Below are 22310 nucleotides of genomic sequence, written 5' to 3'. Positions count from 1 at the left end.
ACACGCAACACAACAGGAAGCTACCGTACCACGGCAAACGCTACCCCCGGACAGAAAGTTACTGTGCCACCATGCCGGTCTGCCATGTGACTGCCCCCCTCTCCAAGGGGAAGTTCCTGCCCCCCCTCTCCCAAGGGAAGTTCCTGCCCTCCCCCCTCTCCCAAGGGGAAGATCCTGCCCCCCACCTCCCAAGGGAAGATCCTGCCCCCCCCCCCCACACCAACTGACCTCAAATAATCAGCCTGGGATTATTTCCTGACCCCCCCTATGCAAGTACAGTGTTGATCCATTATGCCCCCCCACTGTATATATATATTCCACTGTATATACCATTATGTAAAACCACTGTATATACCAATATATATATATACCACTGTATATACCATTATGTAAAACCACTGACCTCAAATATATATATGACATATACCACTGTATATAGTTATGCCAAGTATATATATATACAGTGTATATACCATTATGTAAAACCATTATGTAAAACCACTGTATATATATATATACCACTGTATATACCATTATGTAAAACCACTGTATATATATATATACCACTGTATATACCATTATGTAAAACCACTGTATATATATATATATATATATATATACCACTGTATATACCATTATGTAAAACCACTGTATATATATATATATACCACTGTATATACCATTATGTAAAACCACTGTATATATATATATACCGAATACACAGACAAATGATTATTCAATATAAACTTGACTGTAACCTGTAACCTGTAACTGTAAACAACAAAGACAAGCACTGATGGGTTTTCGGAGATTCATTTGGTACCAGTGGTGTATCGAAGCAATGTGGAAGCTCCCTAAAAAAACACCTGTAAGGCCATTCGCTGAGACATACCGCCACCTGCTGGTAGCAACAGACTACACAAAAGAGAAGGGAATCACAACGAAGAACAGGACACTTGACTCTGTCCACAACATAAGAGCTTCCAGAATGTAAGAACATTGAACATGGCTGGTTATTCTCTAATTAATACTTTTTCTTTTTTTTAAATGGAAGAGGAATCACATATCCAGCTGCATGCACACTGAACAAAAATGTTAACCTGACACACAACAATTTCAACAAATCAGCCAATTGAAATAAATCTATGGATTTCACATGACTGGGCAGCTGTGGGTGGGGAGACAAGCCCAGCCAATCAGAATGATCCCCCCCACCCCACCCCACACACAAAAGGGTTTAATTACATTACAGACAGAAATATTCCCCAGTTTCATCAGCTGTCCAGGTGGCTGGTCTCAGACGATCCCACTGGCAAAGCAGCCAGATGTGGAGGTTCTGGGCTGGCGTGGTTACATGTGGTCTGGGGTTGTGAGGCCGGTTGGACGTACTGCCAAATTCTCTAAAACGACACTGGAGGCGGCTTACGGTAAAGAAATGAATATAAAATTCTCTGGCAACAGCTCTGGTGTACATTCCTGCAGTTCGCAAGCAAATTGCACACTCTCAAAACTTGAGACGTCTGTGGCATTGCGTTGTGTGACAAAACTGCACATTTTAGAGTAGCCTTTTATTGTGCACAGCACAAGGTTCACCTGTGTAATTACTTTCTTTCCCCCCTTCTTTTAGGGGTAGATCAGCTTTAATATAGCAACTTTGTACACTCTTGGCACTCTCTCAACCAGTTTCAGGTGGTCCAGGTAATCACATTTCAATTAACAGGTGTGCCTACTTAAAGTTCATTTGTGGAATTTCTTTCCTTCTTAATACGTTTGAGCCAACCAGTTGTGATGTGTCAAGGTAGGGGTGGTATATAGAAGATAGCACTATTTGATAACACACCAAGTCCATATTATGGCAAGAACAGCTCAAATAAGCAAAGAGAAACGACCGTCCATCACTACCTTAAGACAAGACAACTCAGAAAAAGTGTTATTTCATAGTTTCAATGTCTTCACTTCTGATCTACAATGTAGATCGTACAGATAAAAAAACGCACAGGAATGAGTAGACATGACTGGTACTGAACTGCCTGTTCAGGGGCAGAATATGTTTTCCTTTATTACAGATTTGTACCTTGTCAGCTCGGGGATGTGAACTCACAACCTTTTTGTTTCCGGTTACTAGTCCAACAATGGTAACCACTAATCTACCATTTATATAGGATTGGTTAAAAGTCATTCTAATAATGGTCCTCTGAGTATATATAAAAAAAAAGTTGTGTATACTTCCACTGGTATGCCATTCAGCCCTGGGTTTTCCCAGCCTTAAAGGCTTTAATTGCATCAAGAATGTTCCTCTGTAATTTATCCTTCACATGAGTCTTTCTGTACACATGTTAATTTTACATTATTCATAGAAAAAGAAATCCATACAATTAACTTTGGTTAGAGAAGATGGAGAATGAAAGCTGAAAACATATGCTTCAAGTATTTTTCTTTCATGGGTGACTTTGTTATTTGTAACAAGTAAAAAAATAATAATTTAGTTATCATTTTTCCACATATTCCATCCAGTTTACTTTGTTTTTTTGCCATAATATATTAACTTCATCTTTCTGGAATTAAGTTCCTCAATTTATTTGTTTTTTACCTTTAATGTAAACCATTTTGAGCCATCTGTTTGTATATGATCATTGTTTACTTTAAATCAGCTTATTGATATAAACACACCTGTCGGATGTTGGATGGATTATTTGGGCAAAGCAAAATGCTCACTAACAGGGATGTAAAGACATTTGCGGAAAATGGAAAATGTCTGGAATCTTTTATTTTAGCTCATGATACAAGGGACCAGCACTTTACATGTTGCATTTATTTACGTTTTATAATATTTGACTAAAACATCTCCCACTGTTGAGGGTCCACATGGGGTCTCCCACTGTTGAGGGCCCACGTGGGGTTTAGGATATGTTGTTCCTGAAACCATGTGTTTGATACTGTTCCATTAATTCTGTTCCAGAGCCTCCAATATAAATGACCACCAGCCGCCATTGGGTCAGACCCCATCTAAAACCCTAACCTCAACTCTTCATCAGGTGGTTGATGGCCTTCAACTCGACATTGGAAAGAGGAGACAGGTTGTATCCTGTCAGCTCCGGTTTCCCTGGAAACACAAACACAAGTCTTTACAACACTATCCACATCACAAGATAATGCAGCCTATTCATTGTCGAAGGAGGTAATGGAGGCTAACTAGGCATTTTTGAAGGAGGAAATGCAGTCAACGCATTGTCAAATGAGGTAACGCAAACTAGGCATTGTCGGAGGTAATGCAGGCTATGCATTGTCAAATGAGGTAATGCCAAATATACATTGTCGGAGGTAATGTAGACAAAATATGTATTGTCGAAGGAGGCAATGCAGACTAACATTAGGCTATGCATGGTTGAAGGAGATAATGCAGCCTAACTATGCATTGTTGAAGGAGATAATGCAGCCTAACTAGGCATTGTTGGAGGTAATGTAGCCTATGCATTGCCAGAGGAGGTAATGCAGCCTAACTGTGCATTGTTGATGGAGATAATGCAAACTAACTGTAAATTGTCTGAGGAGATAATGAGAACAATCGATGCATTGTTGGAGGTAATGCAGATTAACATGAGGTATTGTTGGAGGTAATGCAGAATAACATTAGGTATTGTTGGAGGTAATGCAGAATAACATTAGGTATTGTTGGAGGTAATGCAGATTAACATTAGGTATTGTTGGAGGTAATGCAGATTAACATGAGGTATTGTTGGAGGTAATGCAGAATAACATTAGGTATTGTTGGAGGTAATGCAGAATAACATTAGGTATTGTTGGAGGTAATGCAGATTAACATTAGGTATTGTTGGAGGTAATGTAGACCAAAATTAGGTTATGCATTGTTGAAGGATACATTACTGATCAGGGCCCGGTTTTCTAAAAGCATGTTAAGGCTAAGCGCATCATTAAATCAAATCAAATGTATTTATATAGCCCTTCGTACATCAGCTGATATCTCAAAGTGCTGTACAGAAACCCAGCCTAAAACCCCAAACAGCAAGCAATGCTGATGAAATGAACTAAGTCTGAAGAGGCTTTTGGGAAACCGGGCCCTGTACTGTTCACTACAGCCTAAAGGAAGTATGGTTGATGACGTTATGTAATGATTTTGACCTTGCAGTTCATTGAGGAGGTTCAGTTTGTCTTTAAGGGCTTGGCGAAGGTTGTTGATCTCCTTGTCTAGCTGCTGCTGGTCTGGTCAGAGAAACACAACACACGACAGATGTAACAGGACATTACAGAGGCTGGCATCCTGCTTCACAGTCATGAAACAGGACATTACAGAGGCTGGCATCCTGCTTCACAGTCATGAAACAGGACATTACAGAGGCTGGCATCCTGCTTCACAGTCATGAAACAGGACATTACAGAGGCTGGCTTCACAGTCATGTAACAGGACATTACAGAGGCTGGCTTCACAGTCATGAAACAGGACATTACAGAGGCTGGCTTCACAGTCATGTAACAGGACATTACAGAGGCTGGCATCCTGCTTCACAGTCATGAAACAGGACATTACAGAGGCTGGCATCCTGCTTCACAGTCATGAAACAGGACATTACAGAGGCTGGCATCCTGCTTCACAGTCATCAAACAGGACATTACAGAGGCTGGCGTCCTGCTTCACAGTCATGAAACAGGACATTACAGAGGCTGGCGTCCTGCTTCACAGTCATGAAACAGGACATTACAGAGGCTGGCGTCCTGCTTCACAGTCATGAAACAGGACATTACAGAGGCTGGCGTCCTGCTTCACAGTCATGAAACAGGACATTACAGAGGCTGGCATCCTGCTTCACAGTCATGAAACAGGACATTACAGAGGCTGGCATCCTGCTTCACAGTCATGAAACAGGACATTACAGAGGCTGGCATCCTGCTTCACAGTCATGAAACAGGACATTAGAGGCTGGCATCCTGCTTCACAGTCATGAAACAGGACATTAGAGGCTGGCATCCTGCTTCACAGTCATGAAACAGGACATTACAGAGGCTGACATCCTGCTTCACAGTCATGAAACAGGACATTAGAGGCTGGCATCCTGCTTCACAGTCATGAAACAGGACATTAGAGGCTGGCATCCTGCTTCACAGTCATGAAACAGGACATTACAGAGGCTGGCATCCTGCTTCACAGTCATGAAACAGGACATTAGAGGCTGGCATCCTGCTTCACAGTCATGAAACAGGACATTAGAGGCTGGCATCCTGCTTCACAGTCATGAAACAGGACATTACAGAGGCTGACATCCTGCTTCACAGTCATGAAACAGGACATTAGAGGCTGGCATCCTGCTTCACAGTCATGAAACAGGACATTAGAGGCTGGCATCCTGCTTCACAGTCATGAAACAGGACATTAGAGGCTGGCATCCTGCTTCACAGTCATTAAACAGGACATTACAGAGGCTGGCATCCTGCTTCACAGTCATTAAACAGGACATTACAGAGGCTGGCATCCTGCTTCACAGTCATTAAACAGGACATTACAGAGGCTGGCATCCTGCTTCACAGTCATCAAACAGGACATTACAGAGGCTGGCGTCCTGCTTCACAGTCATGAAACAGGACATTACAGAGGCTGGCGTCCTGCTTCACAGTCATGAAACAGGACATTACAGAGGCTGGCATCCTGCTTCACAGTCATGAAACAGGACATTACAGAGGCTGGCGTCCTGCTTCACAGTCATGAAACAGGACATTACAGAGGCTGGCATCCTGCTTCACAGTCATTAAACAGGACATTACAGAGGCTGGCATCCTGCTTCACAGTCATTAAACAGGACATTAGAGGCTGGCATCCTGCTTCACAGTCATTAAACAGGACATTACAGAGGCTGGCATCCTGCTTCACAGTCATTAAACAGGACATTAGAGGCTGGCATCCTGCTTCACAGTCATGAAACAGGACATTAGAGGCTGGCATCCTGCTTCAAAGTCATTAAACAGGACATTACAGAGGCTGGCGTCCTGCTTCACAGTCATGAAACAGGACATTAGAGGCTGGCATCCTGCTTCACAGTCATGAAACAGGACATTACAGAGGCTGACATCCTGCTTCACAGTCATGAAACAGGACATTAGAGGCTGGCATCCTGCTTCACAGTCATGAAACAGGACATTAGAGGCTGGCATCCTGCTTCACAGTCATGAAACAGGACATTAGAGGCTGGCATCCTGCTTCACAGTCATGAAACAGGACATTAGAGGCTGGCATCCTGCTTCACAGTCATTAAACAGGACATTACAGAGGCTGGCATCCTGCTTCACAGTCATTAAACAGGACATTACAGAGGCTGGCATCCTGCTTCACAGTCATTAAACAGGACATTACAGAGGCTGGCATCCTGCTTCACAGTCATCAAACAGGACATTACAGAGGCTGGCATCCAGCTGCTTCACAGTCATTAAACAGGACATTACAGAGGCTGGTATCCTGCTTCACAGCTGCTAGTCATTAAACAGGACATTACAGAGGCTGGCATCCTGCTTCACAGTCATGAAACAGGACATTACAGGGGCATCCTGCTTCACTGTCATTAAACAGGACATTAGAGGCTGGCATCCTGCTTCACAGTCATTAAACAGAACATTACAGAGGCATCCTGCTTCAGTCATTAAACAGGACATTACAGAGGCTGGCATCCTGCTTCACAGTCATTAAACAGGACATTAGAGGCTGGCATCCTGCTTCACAGTCATTAAACAGGACATTTAGAGGCTGGCATCCTGCTTCACAGACATTAAACAGGACATTTAGAGGCTGGCATCCTGCTTCACAGTCATTAAACAGGACATTTAGAGGCTGGCATCCTGCTTCACAGTCATTAAACAGGACATTTAGGGCTGGCATCCTGCTTCACAGTCATGAAACAGGACATTACAGGGGCATCCTGCTTCACAGTCATTAAACAGGACATTAGAGGCTGGCATCCTGCTTCACAGTCATTAAACAGGACATTACAGAGGCATCCTGCTGGTCAGTCATTAAACAGGACATTACAGAGGCTGGCATCCTGCTTCACAGTCATTAAACAGGACATTAGAGGCTGGCATCCTGCTTCACAGTCATTAAACAGGACATTAGAGGCTGGCATCCTGCTTCACAGACATTAAACAGGACATTTAGAGGCTGGCATCCTGCTCTCACAGTCATTAAACAGGACATTAGAGGCTGGCATCCTGCTTCCACAGCATGGTAAACAGGACATTTAGAGGCTGGCATCCTGCTTCACAGTCATTAAACAGGACATTAGAGGCTGGCATCCTGCTTCCACAGCTGGTAAACAGGACATTAGAGGCTGGCATCCTGCTTCACAGTCATTAAACAGGACATTACAGAGGCTGGCATCCTGCTTCACAGTCATTAAACAGGACATTACAGAGGCTGGCATCCTGCTTCACAGTCATTAAACAGGACATTACAGAGGCTGGCATCCTGCTTCACAGTCATTAAACAGGACATTACAGACGCTGGCATCCTGCTTCACAGTCATTAAACAGGACATTACAGAGGCTGGCATCCTGCTTCACAGTCATTAAACAGGACATTACAGAGGCTGGCATCCTGCTTCACAGTCATGAAACAGGACATTACAGGGGCATCCTGCTTCACTGTCATTAAACAGGACATTAGAGGCTGGCATCCTGCTTCACAGTCATTAAACAGAACATTACAGAGGCATCCTGCTTCAGTCATTAAACAGGACATTACAGAGGCTGGCATCCTGCTTCACAGTCATTAAACAGGACATTAGAGGCTGGCATCCTGCTTCTAGTGGGCTTTAGTCATTAAACAGGACATTAGAGGCTGGCATCCTGCTTCACAGTCATTAAACAGGACATTACAGAGGCTGGCATCCTGCTTCACAGTCATTAAACAGGACATTACAGCTGCTGGCATCCTGCTTCACAGTCATTAAACAGGACATTACAGAGGCTGGCATCCTGCTTCACAGTCATGAAACTCCACAGCTGGTAGGACATTATGGGTCTCCACAGCTGGCGTGGGCTGCTTCACAGTCTTGAAACAGGACATTACAGCTGGCTGGCATCCTGCTTCACAGTCATTAAACAGGACATTAGAGGCTGGCATCCTGGGCTTCACAGTCATTAAAGCAGGACATTACACAGCTGCTGTGGGCATCCTGCTTCACAGTCATTAAACAGGACATTACAGAGCTGCTGTGGGCATCCTGCTTCACAGTCATTAAACAGGACATTACAGAGGCTGGGCATCCTGGGTTCCACAGCTGCATGGGCAAACAGGACATTACAGCTGCTAGGCTGGCATCCTGCTTCACAGTCATTAAACAGGACATTACAGAGGCTGGCATCCTGCTTCACAGTCATTAAACAGGACATTACAGAGGCTGGCATCCTGCTTCACAGTCATGAAACAGGACATTACAGGGGCATCCTGCTTCACAGTCATTAAACAGGACATTAGAGGCTGGCATTATGCTTCACAGTCATTAAACAGGACATTACAGAGGCATCCTGCTTCAGTCATTAGGGTTTATGGGTCTCCACAGCTGCTAGGACATTACAGCTGGCTGGCATCCTGCTTCCACAGTCATTAAACAGGACATTAGAGGCTGGCATCCTGCTTCACAGTCATTAAACAGGACATTAGAGGCTGGCATCCTGCTTCACAGACATTAAACAGGACATTTAGAGGCTGGCATCCTGCTTCACAGCTCATTAAACAGGACATTAGAGCTGCTGGGGCATCCTGCTTCCACAGCATTAAACAGGACATTTAGAGGCTGGCATCCTGCTTCACAGTCATGGGCAGGACAGCTACAGGGGCATCCTGCTTCACAGCTCATTAAACAGGACATTAGTGGCTGGCATCCTGCTGCACAGTCATTAAACAGGACATTACAGAGGCATCCTGGGCTTCAGTCATTAAACAGGACATTACAGAGGCTGGCATCAGCTGCTTCACAGTCATTAAACAGGACATTAGTGGGCTGGCATCCTGCTTCACAGTCATTAAACAGGACATTAGAGGGCTGGCATCCTGCTTCACAGACATTAAACAGGACATTTAGAGGCTGGCATCCTGCTTCACAGTCATTAAACAGGACATTAGAGGCTGGCATCCTGCTGCAGTGGGCATTAAACAGGACATTTAGAGCTGCTGGCATCCTGCTTCACAGTCATTAAACAGGACATTAGTGGCTGGCATGGGCTTCACAGTCATTAAACAGGACATTAGTGGGCTGGCATCCTGCACAGTCATTAAACAGGGTTACAGCTGGCTGGCATCCTGCTTCACAGTCATTAAACAGGACATTACAGAGGCTGGGGCATCCTGCTTCACAGTCATTAAACAGGACATTACAGAGGCTGGCATCCTGCTTCACAGTCATCAAACAGGACATTACAGAGGCTGGCATCCTGCTTCACAGTCATTAAACAGGACATTACAGAGGGCTTTATGGGTCTCCTGCTGCAGTCATTAAACAGGACATTCTCCACAGCTGGCTGGCATCCTGGGTTCACAGTCATGGGCTTTAGGACAGCTGCTAGGGGCATCCTGCTTCACAGTCATTAAACAGGACATTAGAGGCTGGCATCCTGCTTCACAGTCATTAAACAGGACATTACAGAGGCATCCTGCTTCAGTGGGCATTAAACAGCTGCTAGTGGGCATTACAGAGGCTGGCACAGCTGCTTCACAGTCATTAAACAGGACATTAGAGGCTGGCATCCTGCTTCACAGTCATTAAACAGGACATTAGAGGCTGGCTTTATGCTTCACAGACATTAAACAGGACATTTAGAGGCTGGCATCCTGCTTCACAGTCATTAAAGCTGCTAGGACATTAGGGCTGCTGCATCCTGCTTCACAGTCATTAAACAGGACATTTAGAGGCTGGCATCCTGCTTCACAGCTCTTACCTCTCTGTATCATCTCTTTCGTCTTCGCTTTGGGGAATTTGATGAACATGTTTCCAAAGCAAACCTTCACTTTTTCTGCATGTACAAAAAAAAAGAGGATAAGAAGAGATTAAATTGTCGGAGATTCCTTTTTAAATATAGAAGTATTTTCTGAGAGATAATGGAACATGAATAACTATTTAGAAAGAGAAACATGAAATGTCGTCATTGTCCACAGCTCTGCCTCTGTGGCTTTTAATTGAGTGTATAGGGTTATACACTCAATTAGGGTTAGGGTTAGGGTTAACCCTAACCCTATTCATCTTTGAATAAAAGCTCCAAACAGTCAATATTCTGCACCCACCTTCCGATGCCATCTCATGTTTCAGAGCATTCAACGCTTCCCTGTTCATATTCCGCTTCGTGTCCAGATCCACGATCTAACAAACAGCCACATGGACACAGCGGTAGTTGTGTTAACTGCATTACATAGTGACACCGAGTGGATGTGTGGACAATGGAATGTCTAAGAAACTGGCTAGCTAGCGGCACGTGCTGCCTGGGTACGACCTAGCCTGGGAAGCCACTAGTGGGCTTTATGGGTCTCCACAGCCGGCTGTGCAGCTTAATGGGTCTCCACAGCTGCTAGTGGGCTTAATGGGTCTCCATAGCCGGCTGTGGAGCTTTATGGGTCTCCACAGCTGCTAGTGGGCTTTATGGGTCTCCACAGCTGCTAGTGGGCTTTATGGGTCTCCACAGCTGCTAGTGGGCTTTATGGGTCTCCACAGCTGCTAGTGGGCTTTATGGGTCTCCACAGCTGCTAGTGGGCTTTATGGGTCTCCACAGCTGCTAGTGGGCTTTATGGGTCTCCACAGCTGCTAGTGGGCTTTATGGGTCTCCACAGCTGCTAGTGGGCTTTATGGGTCTCCACAGCTGCTAGTGGGCTTTATGGGTCTCCACAGCTGCTAGTGGGCTTTATGGGTCTCCACAGCTGCTAGTGGGCTTTATGGGTCTCCACAGCTGCTAGTGGGCTTTATGGGTCTCCACAGCTGCTAGTGGGCTTTATGGGTCTCCACAGCTGCTAGTGGGCTTTATGGGTCTCCACAGCTGCTAGTGGGCTTTATGGGTCTCCACAGCTGCTAGTGGGCTTTATGGGTCTCCACAGCTGCTAGTGGGCTTTATGGGTCTCCACAGCTGCTAGCTGCTTGGGCTTTATGGGTCTCCACAGCTGCTAGTGGGCTTTATGGGTCTCCACAGCTGCTAGTGGGCTTTATGGGTCTCCACAGCTGCTAGTGGGCTTTATGGGTCTCCACAGCTGCTAGTGGGCTTTATGGGTCTCCACAGCTGCTAGTGGGCTTTATGGGTCTCCACAGCTGCTAGTGGGCTTTATGGGTCTCCACAGCTGCTAGTGGGCTTTATGGGTCTCCACAGCTGCTAGTGGGCTTTATGGGTCTCCACAGCTGCTAGTGGGCTTTATGGGTCTCCACAGCTGCTAGTGGGCTTTATGGGTCTCCACAGCTGCTAGTGGGCTTTATGGGTCTCCACAGCTGCTAGTGGGCTTTATGGGTCTCCACAGCTGCTAGTGGGCTTTATGGGTCTCCACAGCTGCTAGTGGGCTTTATGGGTCTCCACAGCTGCTAGTGGGCTTTATGGGTCTCCACAGCTGCTAGTGGGCTTTATGGGTCTCCACAGCTGCTAGTGGGCTTTATGGGTCTCCACAGCTGCTAGTGGGCTTTATGGGTCTCCACAGCTGCTAGTGGGCTTTATGGGTCTCCACAGCTGCTAGTGGGCTTTATGGGTCTCCACAGCTGCTAGTGGGCTTTATGGGTCTCCACAGCTGCTAGTGGGCTTTATGGGTCTCCACAGCTGCTAGTGGGCTTTATGGGTCTCCACAGCTGCTAGTGGGCTTTATGGGTCTCCACAGCTGCTAGTGGGCTTTATGGGTCTCCACAGCTGCTAGTGGGCTTTATGGGTCTCCACAGCTGCTAGTGGGCTTTATGGGTCTCCACAGCTGCTAGTGGGCTTTATGGGTCTCCACAGCTGCTAGTGGGCTTTATGGGTCTCCACAGCTGCTAGTGGGCTTTATGGGTAATACACCTGTTTATCCCGGCGACCGGTTAGTTTTTTTCTGCCTTCTTGCCATTAAAATCTAGTTAAGGAGAACATTTGCAGTGTGAGCCTTTGCAGCCTGAACGGAGAATGTTTATGTGCGAACCATAGAGATCGAGGACTCATCTTTGTATCTCCATTTTGAAGTAGTCCATTTTTCTTCCCCCGATTGGCTGATCCCTCCTGTTGACCTGGTTGGACATGACTAACAGGGTCACCAGGAAGGATCAACCAATGAAATTGTAAGTCCAAACCAGTTGCAAGTATGGTTAGCTGCAGCCCAATATGGTCACTGGGCGAGTGGGTGTGTCGAAAGGAGAGGGTGTACGGAAAGCGAATCAGCTAATTGGTCAGATTTGTTGCCTCAATACCGTGTCGCGTGTCTGATTGGGCTGCCAGTGACCAGCATTGTATAAACATGCATGTTGACATGAGACAGGACCACGATACCACGGCCGTGTCGGCGGCGTTCGCTAACGTGGCAATCCCCCCCACCCCCACCATGATTTTATTTCAGGTAGGATAGCAGCCTACTCAAGAAATAACTAATATTGATAACCATGGAGATATCACCTTGACAGATATAGTCAGTCTACTACTCAACGTGGAGGGCTGAACTGCAACAACACCGAGACACGGTGCCTTTCGCTCCCGCTTGACAAGCACGGCTGTCCAGTAACAGGAAGTAACTGCCTAGTATCAGGTTTACAGCCGCAGTAAGCCACATGCATTTATTCGATTTTTTTAACCTTTATTTAACCAGGAATTGAGATTAAAATCTCTTTTTCAAGAGCGCCCTGGCCAAGAGAGCATACAACTCATGAAGCAACAGTTCACCCACCATCAGTACTTTTAATAAAATTAAACAAATCTTTAGTTTTATAACTGAACAGTGAAATAAGACTCATCCACTGGCTTCAAAACAGAAGTCCAAACTCTCGCGGTACCGTAGCTTAATGTGTGGTAGTTGTCAGTGGTGTGAAGTACTTAAGTAGTTCTCTAAAGTATTTTTTACCTAAGTAGTTTTTGGGGGTATCTGTACTTTTCTATTTATATTTATATTTTTGACAACTTTTACCTCTACTTTAGTATACTCCCTTATTTGACATTATTTGCACTCACTGTATATAGACTTTGTTTCTACTGTATTATTAACTGTATGTTTTTTTTATTCCATGTGTAACTCTGTTGTATGTGTCGCACTGCTTTGCTTTATCTTGGCCAGGTCACAGTTGCAAATGAGAACTTGTTCTCAACTAGCCTACCTGTTTAAATAAAGGTGAAATATTTTTTTTTTAAAACATTCCTAAATAAAATGATGTATCTTTTAACTGAATACATTTTCCCCCTGACACCCCAAATGACTCATTACATTTTGAATGCTGAGCAGGACAGGAAAATTGTCCAATTCGCACACTTATCAAGAGAACATCCCTGGTCATCTCTACTGCCTCTGATCTGGAGGACTCACTAAACAGAGAACATCCCTGGTCATCTCTCACACTGCTTTGTTTTTACATTGTGTGACCCTCTGATCTTGGCCTTTCAGGACTCACTTTGATACAAACAGAGAACATCCCTGGTCATCTCTACTAGCCTCTGATAGTATTTTACTGGAGGACTCACTAAACAGATTACTATAGTAACATAGTATTTTCCCCTGGTCATCTCTAAGTGCTCATTACTGATCTGAGGACAGGAAAATTGTAGTATTTTACTGGGTCAACAGAGAACATCCCTGGTCATCTCTACTGCCTCTGATCTGGAGGACTCACTAAACAGAGAACATCCCTGGTCATCCCTACTGCCTCTGATCTGGAGGACTCACTAAACAGAGAACATCCCTGGTCATCCCCACGATCGGACTCACTAAACACAAATGCTTTGTTTTTACATTATGTCTGTGTTGGAGTGTGACCCTAGCCATCTGTAAATAAAAAATACAATTGTACCATCTGCATTGCTTAATATAAGGAATTTTTTTTTTTAATTATTTGTACTTTCACTTTTGAGACTTAGGTATATTTTAGGAACTGCATTTACTTTGATACTTAAGTATATTTAAAACCAAATACTTTGACTTTTACTATAGTAGTATTTCACTTGAGTCATTTTCTCTTAAGGTATCTTTAATGTTATGATAATTTTTCCACCACTGATAGTTGCGAAGCTGAAGACAAAAAACATCTCAATCAAAACCATCTAAACTATAACAGAGCACGTTCTCCAAACCCACACCTTCCACACCCACTACTTTTCTTTGGTTGCCATTTCTGTGGTTTTCCAGGAAAAAAATGTGGCTACTTTGAAAACGTTGTTGCGGGTGAAAATATATTGGTTGCAGATTGTTGGCATACAAAATTACACCGCGCTGCCATGCATTTTTCTTAAAATATATATTTTACCGTGACCTGTTGCTGACTATCAGGCAGTTAGCAGACTGTTTACTGGGGGGAGGGAGTGGGGAAGGGCGCAGGGCTGTGTGTGTGCGCAGTGTTGAGAAAGCGCTGCAGCAGGAAGCCGATTCCCGGAGACCAAATCAGCACGCGCGTCTGACCAGTTTTTACCGGTTGTAGTAGGCAGGCTATTTATATATGGGTAGACACTCATTTCCAACCCCCAAAAACATATGAATGCGCTAGAACTGATAACGGCGACAAAACAAAATTATTTTAAGGCGCACTACAGTGCTTTAGATAAATTATCTCAGGGAGGTGGTTTAAAGAAAAACTATATTCTAATGTCAACTTTTCTTACGGGAAAAAACGTATTGTTTTTGACTGTTCTAGGGTCTGACGGAATGCCCCAGAGGAAATTAGAAATGGAACTAAACTCCCTCGTTCTGTTATGGGGGAAAAACACAATGAAACGGACATTTCTACCGTGCTATGTGCTCGCAAACTGGAGCACGGGAGGGTCGGAGTATCAAAGTATGCGAAACGGGAGAACGGAGGGCACTTCTCGAATGAGTACTCTGTTTGTACATATTTTGAACCAGGCCTACATACACAAACAGGATGTATATACAATTATAAACTGAGTGGTTTGAGCCCTGAATACTGATTGGTTGAAAGCTCTGGTATATCAGACCGTTTACCACAGGTATTTTTTTCTGTATTTTTCACCTTTATTTAACCAGGAAGGCCAGTTGAGAACACCTTTATTTAACCAGGGTAGGCCAGTTGAGAACACCTTTATTTATCCAGGTAGGCCAGTTGAGAACACCTTTATTTAACCAGGTAGGCCAGTTGAGAACACCTTTATTTAACCAGGGTAGGCCAGTTGAGAACACCTTTATTTAACCAGGTAGGCCAGTTGAGAACACCTTTATTTAACCAGGTAGGCCAGTTGAGAACACCTTTATTTAACCAGGTAGGCCAGTTGAGAACACCTTTATTTAACCAGGGTAGGCCAGTTGAGAACACCTTTATTTAACCAGGTAGGCCAGTTGAGAACACCTTTATTTAACCAGGTAGGCTAGTTGAGAACACCTTTATTTAACCAGGTAGGCCAGTTGAGAACACCTTTATTTAACCAGGGTAGGCCAGTTGAGAACACCTTTATTTATCCAGGTAGGCCAGTTGAGAACACCTTTATTTAACCAGGTAGGCCAGTTGAGAACACCTTTATTTAACCAGGGTAGGCCAGTTGAGAACACCTTTATTTAACCAGGGTAGGCCAGTTGAGAACAAGTTCTCATTTACAACTGCGACCTGGCCAAGATAAAGCGAAGCAGTGTGACACAAACAACACAGAGTTACACATGGAATAAACAAACGTACAATCAATAATACAGTAGAAAAAGTATATTTAAAGTGTGTGCAAATGGCGTGAGGTGGTAAGGCAATAAATGGGCCATAGTAGCAAAGTAATTACAATTAGGCAAATTAACACTGCTGTGATAGATGATGTGCAGGTAGAGATACAGGTGTGCAAAAGAGCAGAAAAGTAAATAAAAACAATATGGGGATGAGGTAGGTAGATTGGGTGGGCTATTTACAGATGGGCTGTGTACAGCTGCAGCGATCAGTTAGCTGATGTTTAAAGTTAGTGAGGGAAATCAAAGTCTCCAGCTTCAGCGATTCTTGTAATTTGTTCCAGTCACTGGCAGCAGAGAACTGGAAGGAAAGGCAGCCAAAGGAGGCGTTGGCTTTAGGGATGATCAGTGAGATATACCTGCTGGAGCGCGTGCTACGGGTGGGTGTTGATATGGTGACCAGTGAGCTGAGATAAGGCGGGGCTTTACCTAGCAAAGACTTTTGATGACCTGGAGCCAGTGAGTCTGGCGACGAATATGTAGCGAGGGCCAGCCAACGAGAGCATACAGGTCGCAGTGGTGGGGCTTTGGTGACAAAACGGATAGACTGCATCCAGACTGCATCCAGTTTGCTGAGTAGATTCGGAAGCTATTTTGTAAATGACGTCGCAGAAGTCGAGGATCGGTAGGATAGTCAGTTTAACGAGGGTATGTTTGGCGGCGTGAGTGAAGGAGGCTTTGTTGCGAAATAGGAAGCCGTTTCTAGATTTAATTTCGGATTGGAGATGTTTAATATGAGTCTGGAAGGAGAGTTTACAGTAACCAGACATCTAGATATTTGTAGTTGTCCACATATTCTAAGTCAGAACAGTCCAGAGTAGTGATGCTAGATGGGTGGGCAGGTGCAGGCAGCGAACGACTGAAGAGCATGCATTTGGTTTTACTAGCGTAAAACAAGTCAGAGGCCACGGAAGGAGTGTTGCATTGAAGCTCGTCTGGAGGTTAGTTAACAGTCTCCAAAGAAGGGCCAGACGTATACAGAATGGTATATGTCTGAACGAGAGAGAATCATCTGCAACAAGAGCGACATCGTTGATATATACAGAGAAAAGAGTCGGCCTGAGAATTGACAAAAACAATTTTTTGTTTACTGTTGGTAACCAGTTTATCATAGCAATCAGGCACCCCAGGGGTTTGTGGGACATGGCCTAAGAACAGCACTTAGCCGTGGTAGATTGGCCATATAGCCTACCACATCTCCCTGGGCCTTATAGCTTAATCATAACAGTCAAACAAGTTAAATCGTCATCGATTGATGGAAAATGATTTGGTGAGTTTAAAAAGGGCAAATTATCTTTTCTCTTGAGACATATTCTTAAGCAATACAAATTATTTTGATGGAAAGCCTAATTTGCTTATTTGGCCTACATCTTTACAAATTAATTTGCTCCATAACATTATGGAAAATGGGTTTATTGGATAAGATGTGGCAACTCCTGAGTGGGCTCCTGGGTGGCGCAGCGGTCTAAGGCACTGCATCTCAGTGGTTCGAATCCAGGCTGTATCACAACTGGCCATGAGTGAGAGTTCCATAGGGTGGCGCACAATTCACCCGGGTTAGGGCTTAGCCTACATTGTAAATAAGAATTTGTTCTGACTTGCCTAGTTAAATAAAAGGTTAAATAAATAGTTTTGGAAGGTCATTGTGCTTAAAATTCTTGCTACACCTGGCAACCCTGAACTCCCCCATACTAAAAAGTCGCCATATTGACCTTCACCCCTACATTAAAATGGTGGAAACCCCCGAATCTCTACTCATGGTCCTGTCCATGCTAATACGGCTTTATGGCCACTAGAGGCCTCTATCATTCTCTATGGTACAAAATGGTCGCTGGGGGAAAACGAGTGTATAACCGGCTGTGGTTATCAAGCCGAGCCGATAGTGGAGAGCTCCATAAAGCCTACTCTAGGTGCGACTAACCATGTCCCGGTGATCCCCCCCCCAAAATACGCCATTCGATACAACTACGACTTTTTTCGTAGTACGTTAGGAAAATTAGGGGGGTAGAAAGTCCCTTGTATCGAAGTGGCGTGTTTTTAGGGTTGTCAAATGGCTCGCTAGCTTCCCAGCCAATGTTTGGTCAAATTACAACCGATTTAACTAGCCTGAGAGCTAGCATCATGGACAGTAACCGTGTTCGTACAAAGTATTTTTGAATTACTAAGCATTACCTGTTGTTTGTTTGCAAGAACATCCTCTGCTGCCTCTTCAACTTCGGTCAGATATTGTAAAATTCGTTCCGCCTCCATGATGGCTGTGTGTTGCAACAAAAATATGTCCTACGTGCAGCAAGTACTTCACAACATATTTGGTTCCCATTATAAAACAATTGACCCTAAGGGACGGCTGAAGTCCTAAAGATGAATGAATATGTTCTCATTGAAACAAAGACCCAAATACGTTTATTTTCTTCTTCTTCTGTGGATTTCATATGGCAGTTGGCAACCAAGTTTAAAGTGCATTACCTCCACCAATTGGACTGGAGTGTGGACCAGAGACAGTGAAAAGAATCCTACCCAATAATTCTGTGTCCCCTAAGGAAACGAAATACATAATGAAATACAACAGCCCCTGAAGATGTCCCCACTTAATCCTGGCTCTTCGACCCCATTACTCCTCAAATCTAAAAACAATCGCTCCCTTTTCTCTCATATATTTCTGGCACTGAAATAGAACGTGTTTCACTGTCTCCATCTCCCCAGATCCAGCCCTCTTCACAGCCCTCTCCCCAGACCCAGCCCTCTCCCCAGACCCAGGCCTCTCCCATTCCCAGCCCTCTCCCCAGACCCAGCCCTCTCCCCAGTCCCAGCCCTCTCCCCAGTCCCAGCCCTCTCCCCAGATCCAGCCCTCTCCCCAGACCCAGTCTTCTCCCCAGCCCTCTCCCCAGACCCAGCCCTCTCCCCAGAGCCAGTCTTCTCCACAGCCCTATATCCAGACCCAGTCTTCTCCCCAGACCCAGCCCTCTCCCCAGACCCAGCCCTCTCCCCAGACCCAGCCCTCTCCCCAGACCCAGTCTTCTCCCCAGCCCTATACCCAGACCCAGTCTTCTCACCAACCCTCTCCCCAGACCCAGTCCTGTCCCCAGACCCAGCCCTCTCCCCAGACCCAGCCCTCTCCCCAGACCCAGTCTTCTCCCCAGACCCAGTCTTCTCCCCAGCCCTATACCCAGACCCAGTCTTCTCACCAGCCCTCTCCCCAGACCCAGTCCTATCACCAGACCCAGCCATCTTCCCAGCCCCAGCCCTCTCCCCAGACCCAGTCTTCTCCCCAGCCCTCTACCCAGACCCAGTCTTCTCACCCAGCCCTCTCCCAGATCCAGCCCTCTCACCAGACCCAGCCCTTCCCAGCCCCAGCCATCTTCCACAGATCCAGCCCTCTCCCCAGACCCAGCCCTCTCCACAGCCCTCTCCACAGATCCAGCCCTCTCCCCAGACCTCCTCCTGCTCCTATCCCTCCTCTCCTTTTCCCAGATCCAGCCTCCCACAGATGCCCTCTCCACCTGCCCATCCCTCCTCTCCAGCCCTCTCCACAGATCCAGCCCTCTCCCCAGACCTCCTCCTGCTCCTATCCCTCCTCTCCTTTTCACAAGCTGAGCCCCCTGCTGCTCTCTCCCCCTGCTCCTCTCCCTCCTCATTTTTAACCAAAGCAGACAACAGGGAGGGCAGTGGAGGAGGTTCCAACTTGCCCTGAGTGATGATGTATCAAACACAGAACACCTCAGACATAGTGCTACTATCAAACAGCTTTGCACACTCTTGGTATTGTCTCAACCAATTTCATAATGTAGTCACCTGGAATGCATTTCAATTAACAGGTGTGCCTTGTTAAAAGTTCATTTGTGGAATTTATTTCCACTATTTATTATTATTATTATTTGAGCCAATAAGTTGTGCTGTGACATGGCAGGTGTGGTATACAGAAGATAGCCCTATTTGGTAAAAGACCAATTCCACATTATGGTAAGAACAGCTCATATATGCTAAGGCTTTAAGAAATGTACAACGTGAGACCAAGAGACGGATACTCGTGGACAAGGAGGCACACAAGCAAAAGGTGGAGAGACCATCTCCTAAGGAAACTCAACGATGGCCTGGCAAGGGATTAAATCCATGACTAATGCTCCCCCACATAGGCAGGGGAAAAACCATGCTGACCTTGAGAGACCTGAGGGCCAGAACACGCCTAACCAATGCTGACATTGGGAGACGACAGGGCCAGAACACGCCTAACCAATGCTGACCTTGAGAGACGACAGGGCCAGAACACGGCTAACCAATACTGACCTTGGGAAATGACAGGGCCAAAACACGGCTAACCAATGCTGACCTTGGGAGACATGAGGGCCAGAACACGGCTAACCAATGCTGACATTGGAGACGACAGGGCCAGAACACGGCTAACCAATACTGACCTTGGGAGACATGAGGGCCAGAACATGGCTAACCAATGCTGACATTGGGAGAAGACAGGGCCAGAACACGGCTAACGAATGCTGAACTTGAGAGATATGAGGGCCAGAACACGGCTAACCAATGCTGACCTTGGGAGACCTGAGGGCCAGAACCCGGCTAACCAATGTTGACCTTGGGAGACGACAGGGCAAGAAGATGGCTAACCACTGCTGACCTTGGGAGACATGAGGACCAGAAAACGGCTAACCAATGCTGACCTTGGGAGACATGAGGGCCAGAACACGGCTAACCAATGGTGAACTTGAGAGACGACAGGGCCAGAACACGACTAACCAATGCTAACCTTGGGAAACGACAGGGCCAGAAAACGGCTAACCAATGCTGATCTTGAGAGACGACAGGGCCAGAAGACGACTAACCAATGCTGACCTTGGGAAACGACAGGGCCAGAACACGGCTAACCAATGCTGACATTGAGAGACGACAGGGCCAGAACACGACGTAGATCTAGCTGGTCTGTCATAATATAATAGAGACAGTAGATCTAGCTGGTCTGTCATAATATAATAGAGACAGTAGATCTACCTGTTCTATCGTATTATAATAGAGACAGTATATTTAGCTGGTCTGTCATAATATAGTAGAGACAGTAGATCTACCTGGTCTGCCATAAATATAATACAGACAGTAGATCTGGCTGGTCTGTCATAATATAGTACAGACAGTAGATCTAGCTGGTCTGTCATATTATAATCGAGACAGTAGGTCTAGCTGGTCTGTCATAATATAATAGAGACAGTAGATCTAGCTGGTCTGTCATAATATAATAGAGAGGATAGATATAAATGGTCTGTCATATTATAATAGAGACAGTAGATCTAGCTGGTCTGTCATATCATAATAGAGACAGTAAATCTAGCTGGTCTGTCATAATATAATAGAGACATAAAGACAGTAGATCTAGCTGGTCTGTCATATTATAATAGAGATAGTAGATTTACCTGGTCTATCATATTATAATAGAGACAGTAGATCTAGCTGGTCTGTCATATTATAATAGAGAAAGTAGATCTAGCTGATCTGTCATATTATAATAGAGACAGTAGATCTAGCTGGTGATTCATAATATAACAGTGACAGTAGATCTAGCTGGTCTGTCATATTATAATAGAGACAGTAGATATAGCTGTCATAATATAAGAGTGACAGTAGATCCAGCTGGTCTGTCATATTATAATAGAGACCGTAGATCTAACTTGTCTGTCATAATATAGTAGAGACTGTAGATCTAGCTGGTCTGTCATAATATAATAGGGAGGATAGATCAAGCTGGTCTGTCATAATATAATAGAGACAGTAGATTTGGCTGGTTTGTCAAAATAAAATAGAGGCAGTAGATCTAGCTTGTCTGTCATAATAGAACAGAGACAGTAGATCTAGCTTGTCTGTCATAATAGAACAGAGACAGTAGATCAAGCTGGTCTGTTATAATCCAATAGAGACAGTAGATTTAGCTGGTCTGTCATAATATAATAGAGACAATAGATCTAGCTGGTCTATCATAATATAATAGAGACAATAGATCTAGCTGGTCTGTCATAATATAATAGAGACAGTAGATCTAGCTGGTCTGTCAAATTATAATAGAGACAGTAGATCTACCTGGTCTGTCATAATATAATAGAGAAAGTAGATCTAGCTGGTCTGTCATATTATAATAGAGACAGTAGATCTAGCTGGTCTGTCATAATATAATAGAGACAATAGATCTAGCTGGTCTGTCATAATATGATAGAGACAGTAGATCTAGCTGGTCTGTCATAAAATAATAGAGACAGTAGATCTAGCTGATCTGTCATAAAATAATAGAGACAGTAGATCTAGCTGGTCTTTCATAATATAATAGAAACAGTAGATCTACCTGGTCTGTCATAATATAATAGAGACAGTAGATCTAGCTGGTCTGTCATAATATAATAGAGACAGTAGATCTAGCTGGTCTGTCATAAAATAATAGAGACAGTAGATCTAGCTGGTCTGTCATAATATAATAGAG

At 44.8% G+C, this 22310-nt stretch overlaps 1 protein-coding gene and 1 long non-coding RNA gene across 3 annotated transcripts; one reads left to right on the top strand and one right to left on the bottom strand.

Annotated features, from left to right (window-relative positions):
- Window positions 1–2744: 2744 nt before the first annotated feature.
- Window positions 2745–18179, bottom strand: pdrg1 (p53 and DNA-damage regulated 1). The gene is made up of 5 exons (XM_035762994.2): window positions 18014–18179; window positions 10280–10355; window positions 9937–10011; window positions 4141–4221; window positions 2745–3103 (listed from the first exon to the last, which is right to left on the bottom strand). The coding sequence occupies exons 1-5, from the start codon at window positions 18089–18091 to the stop codon at window positions 3021–3023; spliced, it is 393 nt and encodes a 130-aa protein (XP_035618887.1). The 5' UTR covers window positions 18092–18179; the 3' UTR covers window positions 2745–3020.
- Window positions 3048–4132, top strand: LOC127910501 (uncharacterized). Of its 2 annotated transcripts, XR_008075106.1 has the most exons (4): window positions 3048–3178; window positions 3241–3710; window positions 3743–3794; window positions 3859–4132. It is a non-coding gene; the product is annotated as an uncharacterized LOC127910501 (long non-coding RNA). The 2 variants fall into 2 exon arrangements; XR_008075105.1 differs by having other exon boundaries at window positions 3241–3794.
- Window positions 18180–22310: the final 4131 nt, after the last annotated feature.

This window comes from Oncorhynchus keta, chromosome 21, assembly GCF_023373465.1.
Source record: "Oncorhynchus keta strain PuntledgeMale-10-30-2019 chromosome 21, Oket_V2, whole genome shotgun sequence".
NCBI classification, from domain to species: Eukaryota; Metazoa; Chordata; class Actinopteri; order Salmoniformes; family Salmonidae; genus Oncorhynchus; species Oncorhynchus keta.
Note: the sequence above shows the minus strand (reverse complement) of the source record. Positions and strands in the feature narration are given on the sequence as shown.

Coding starts and splice junctions, on each gene's coding strand:
- pdrg1 (XM_035762994.2), bottom strand. CDS start 18,091: ATGGAGGCGGAACGAATTTTACAATATCTGACCGAAGTTGAAGAGGCA. Junction 10,356..18,013: donor TTCTTGCAAACAAACAACAG/GTAATGCTTAGT, acceptor GCTGTTTGTTAG/ATCGTGGATCTGGACACGAA. Junction 3,104..4,140: donor CCTCCTCAATGAACTGCAAG/GTCAAAATCATT, acceptor TTGTGTTTCCAG/GGAAACCGGAGCTGACAGGA.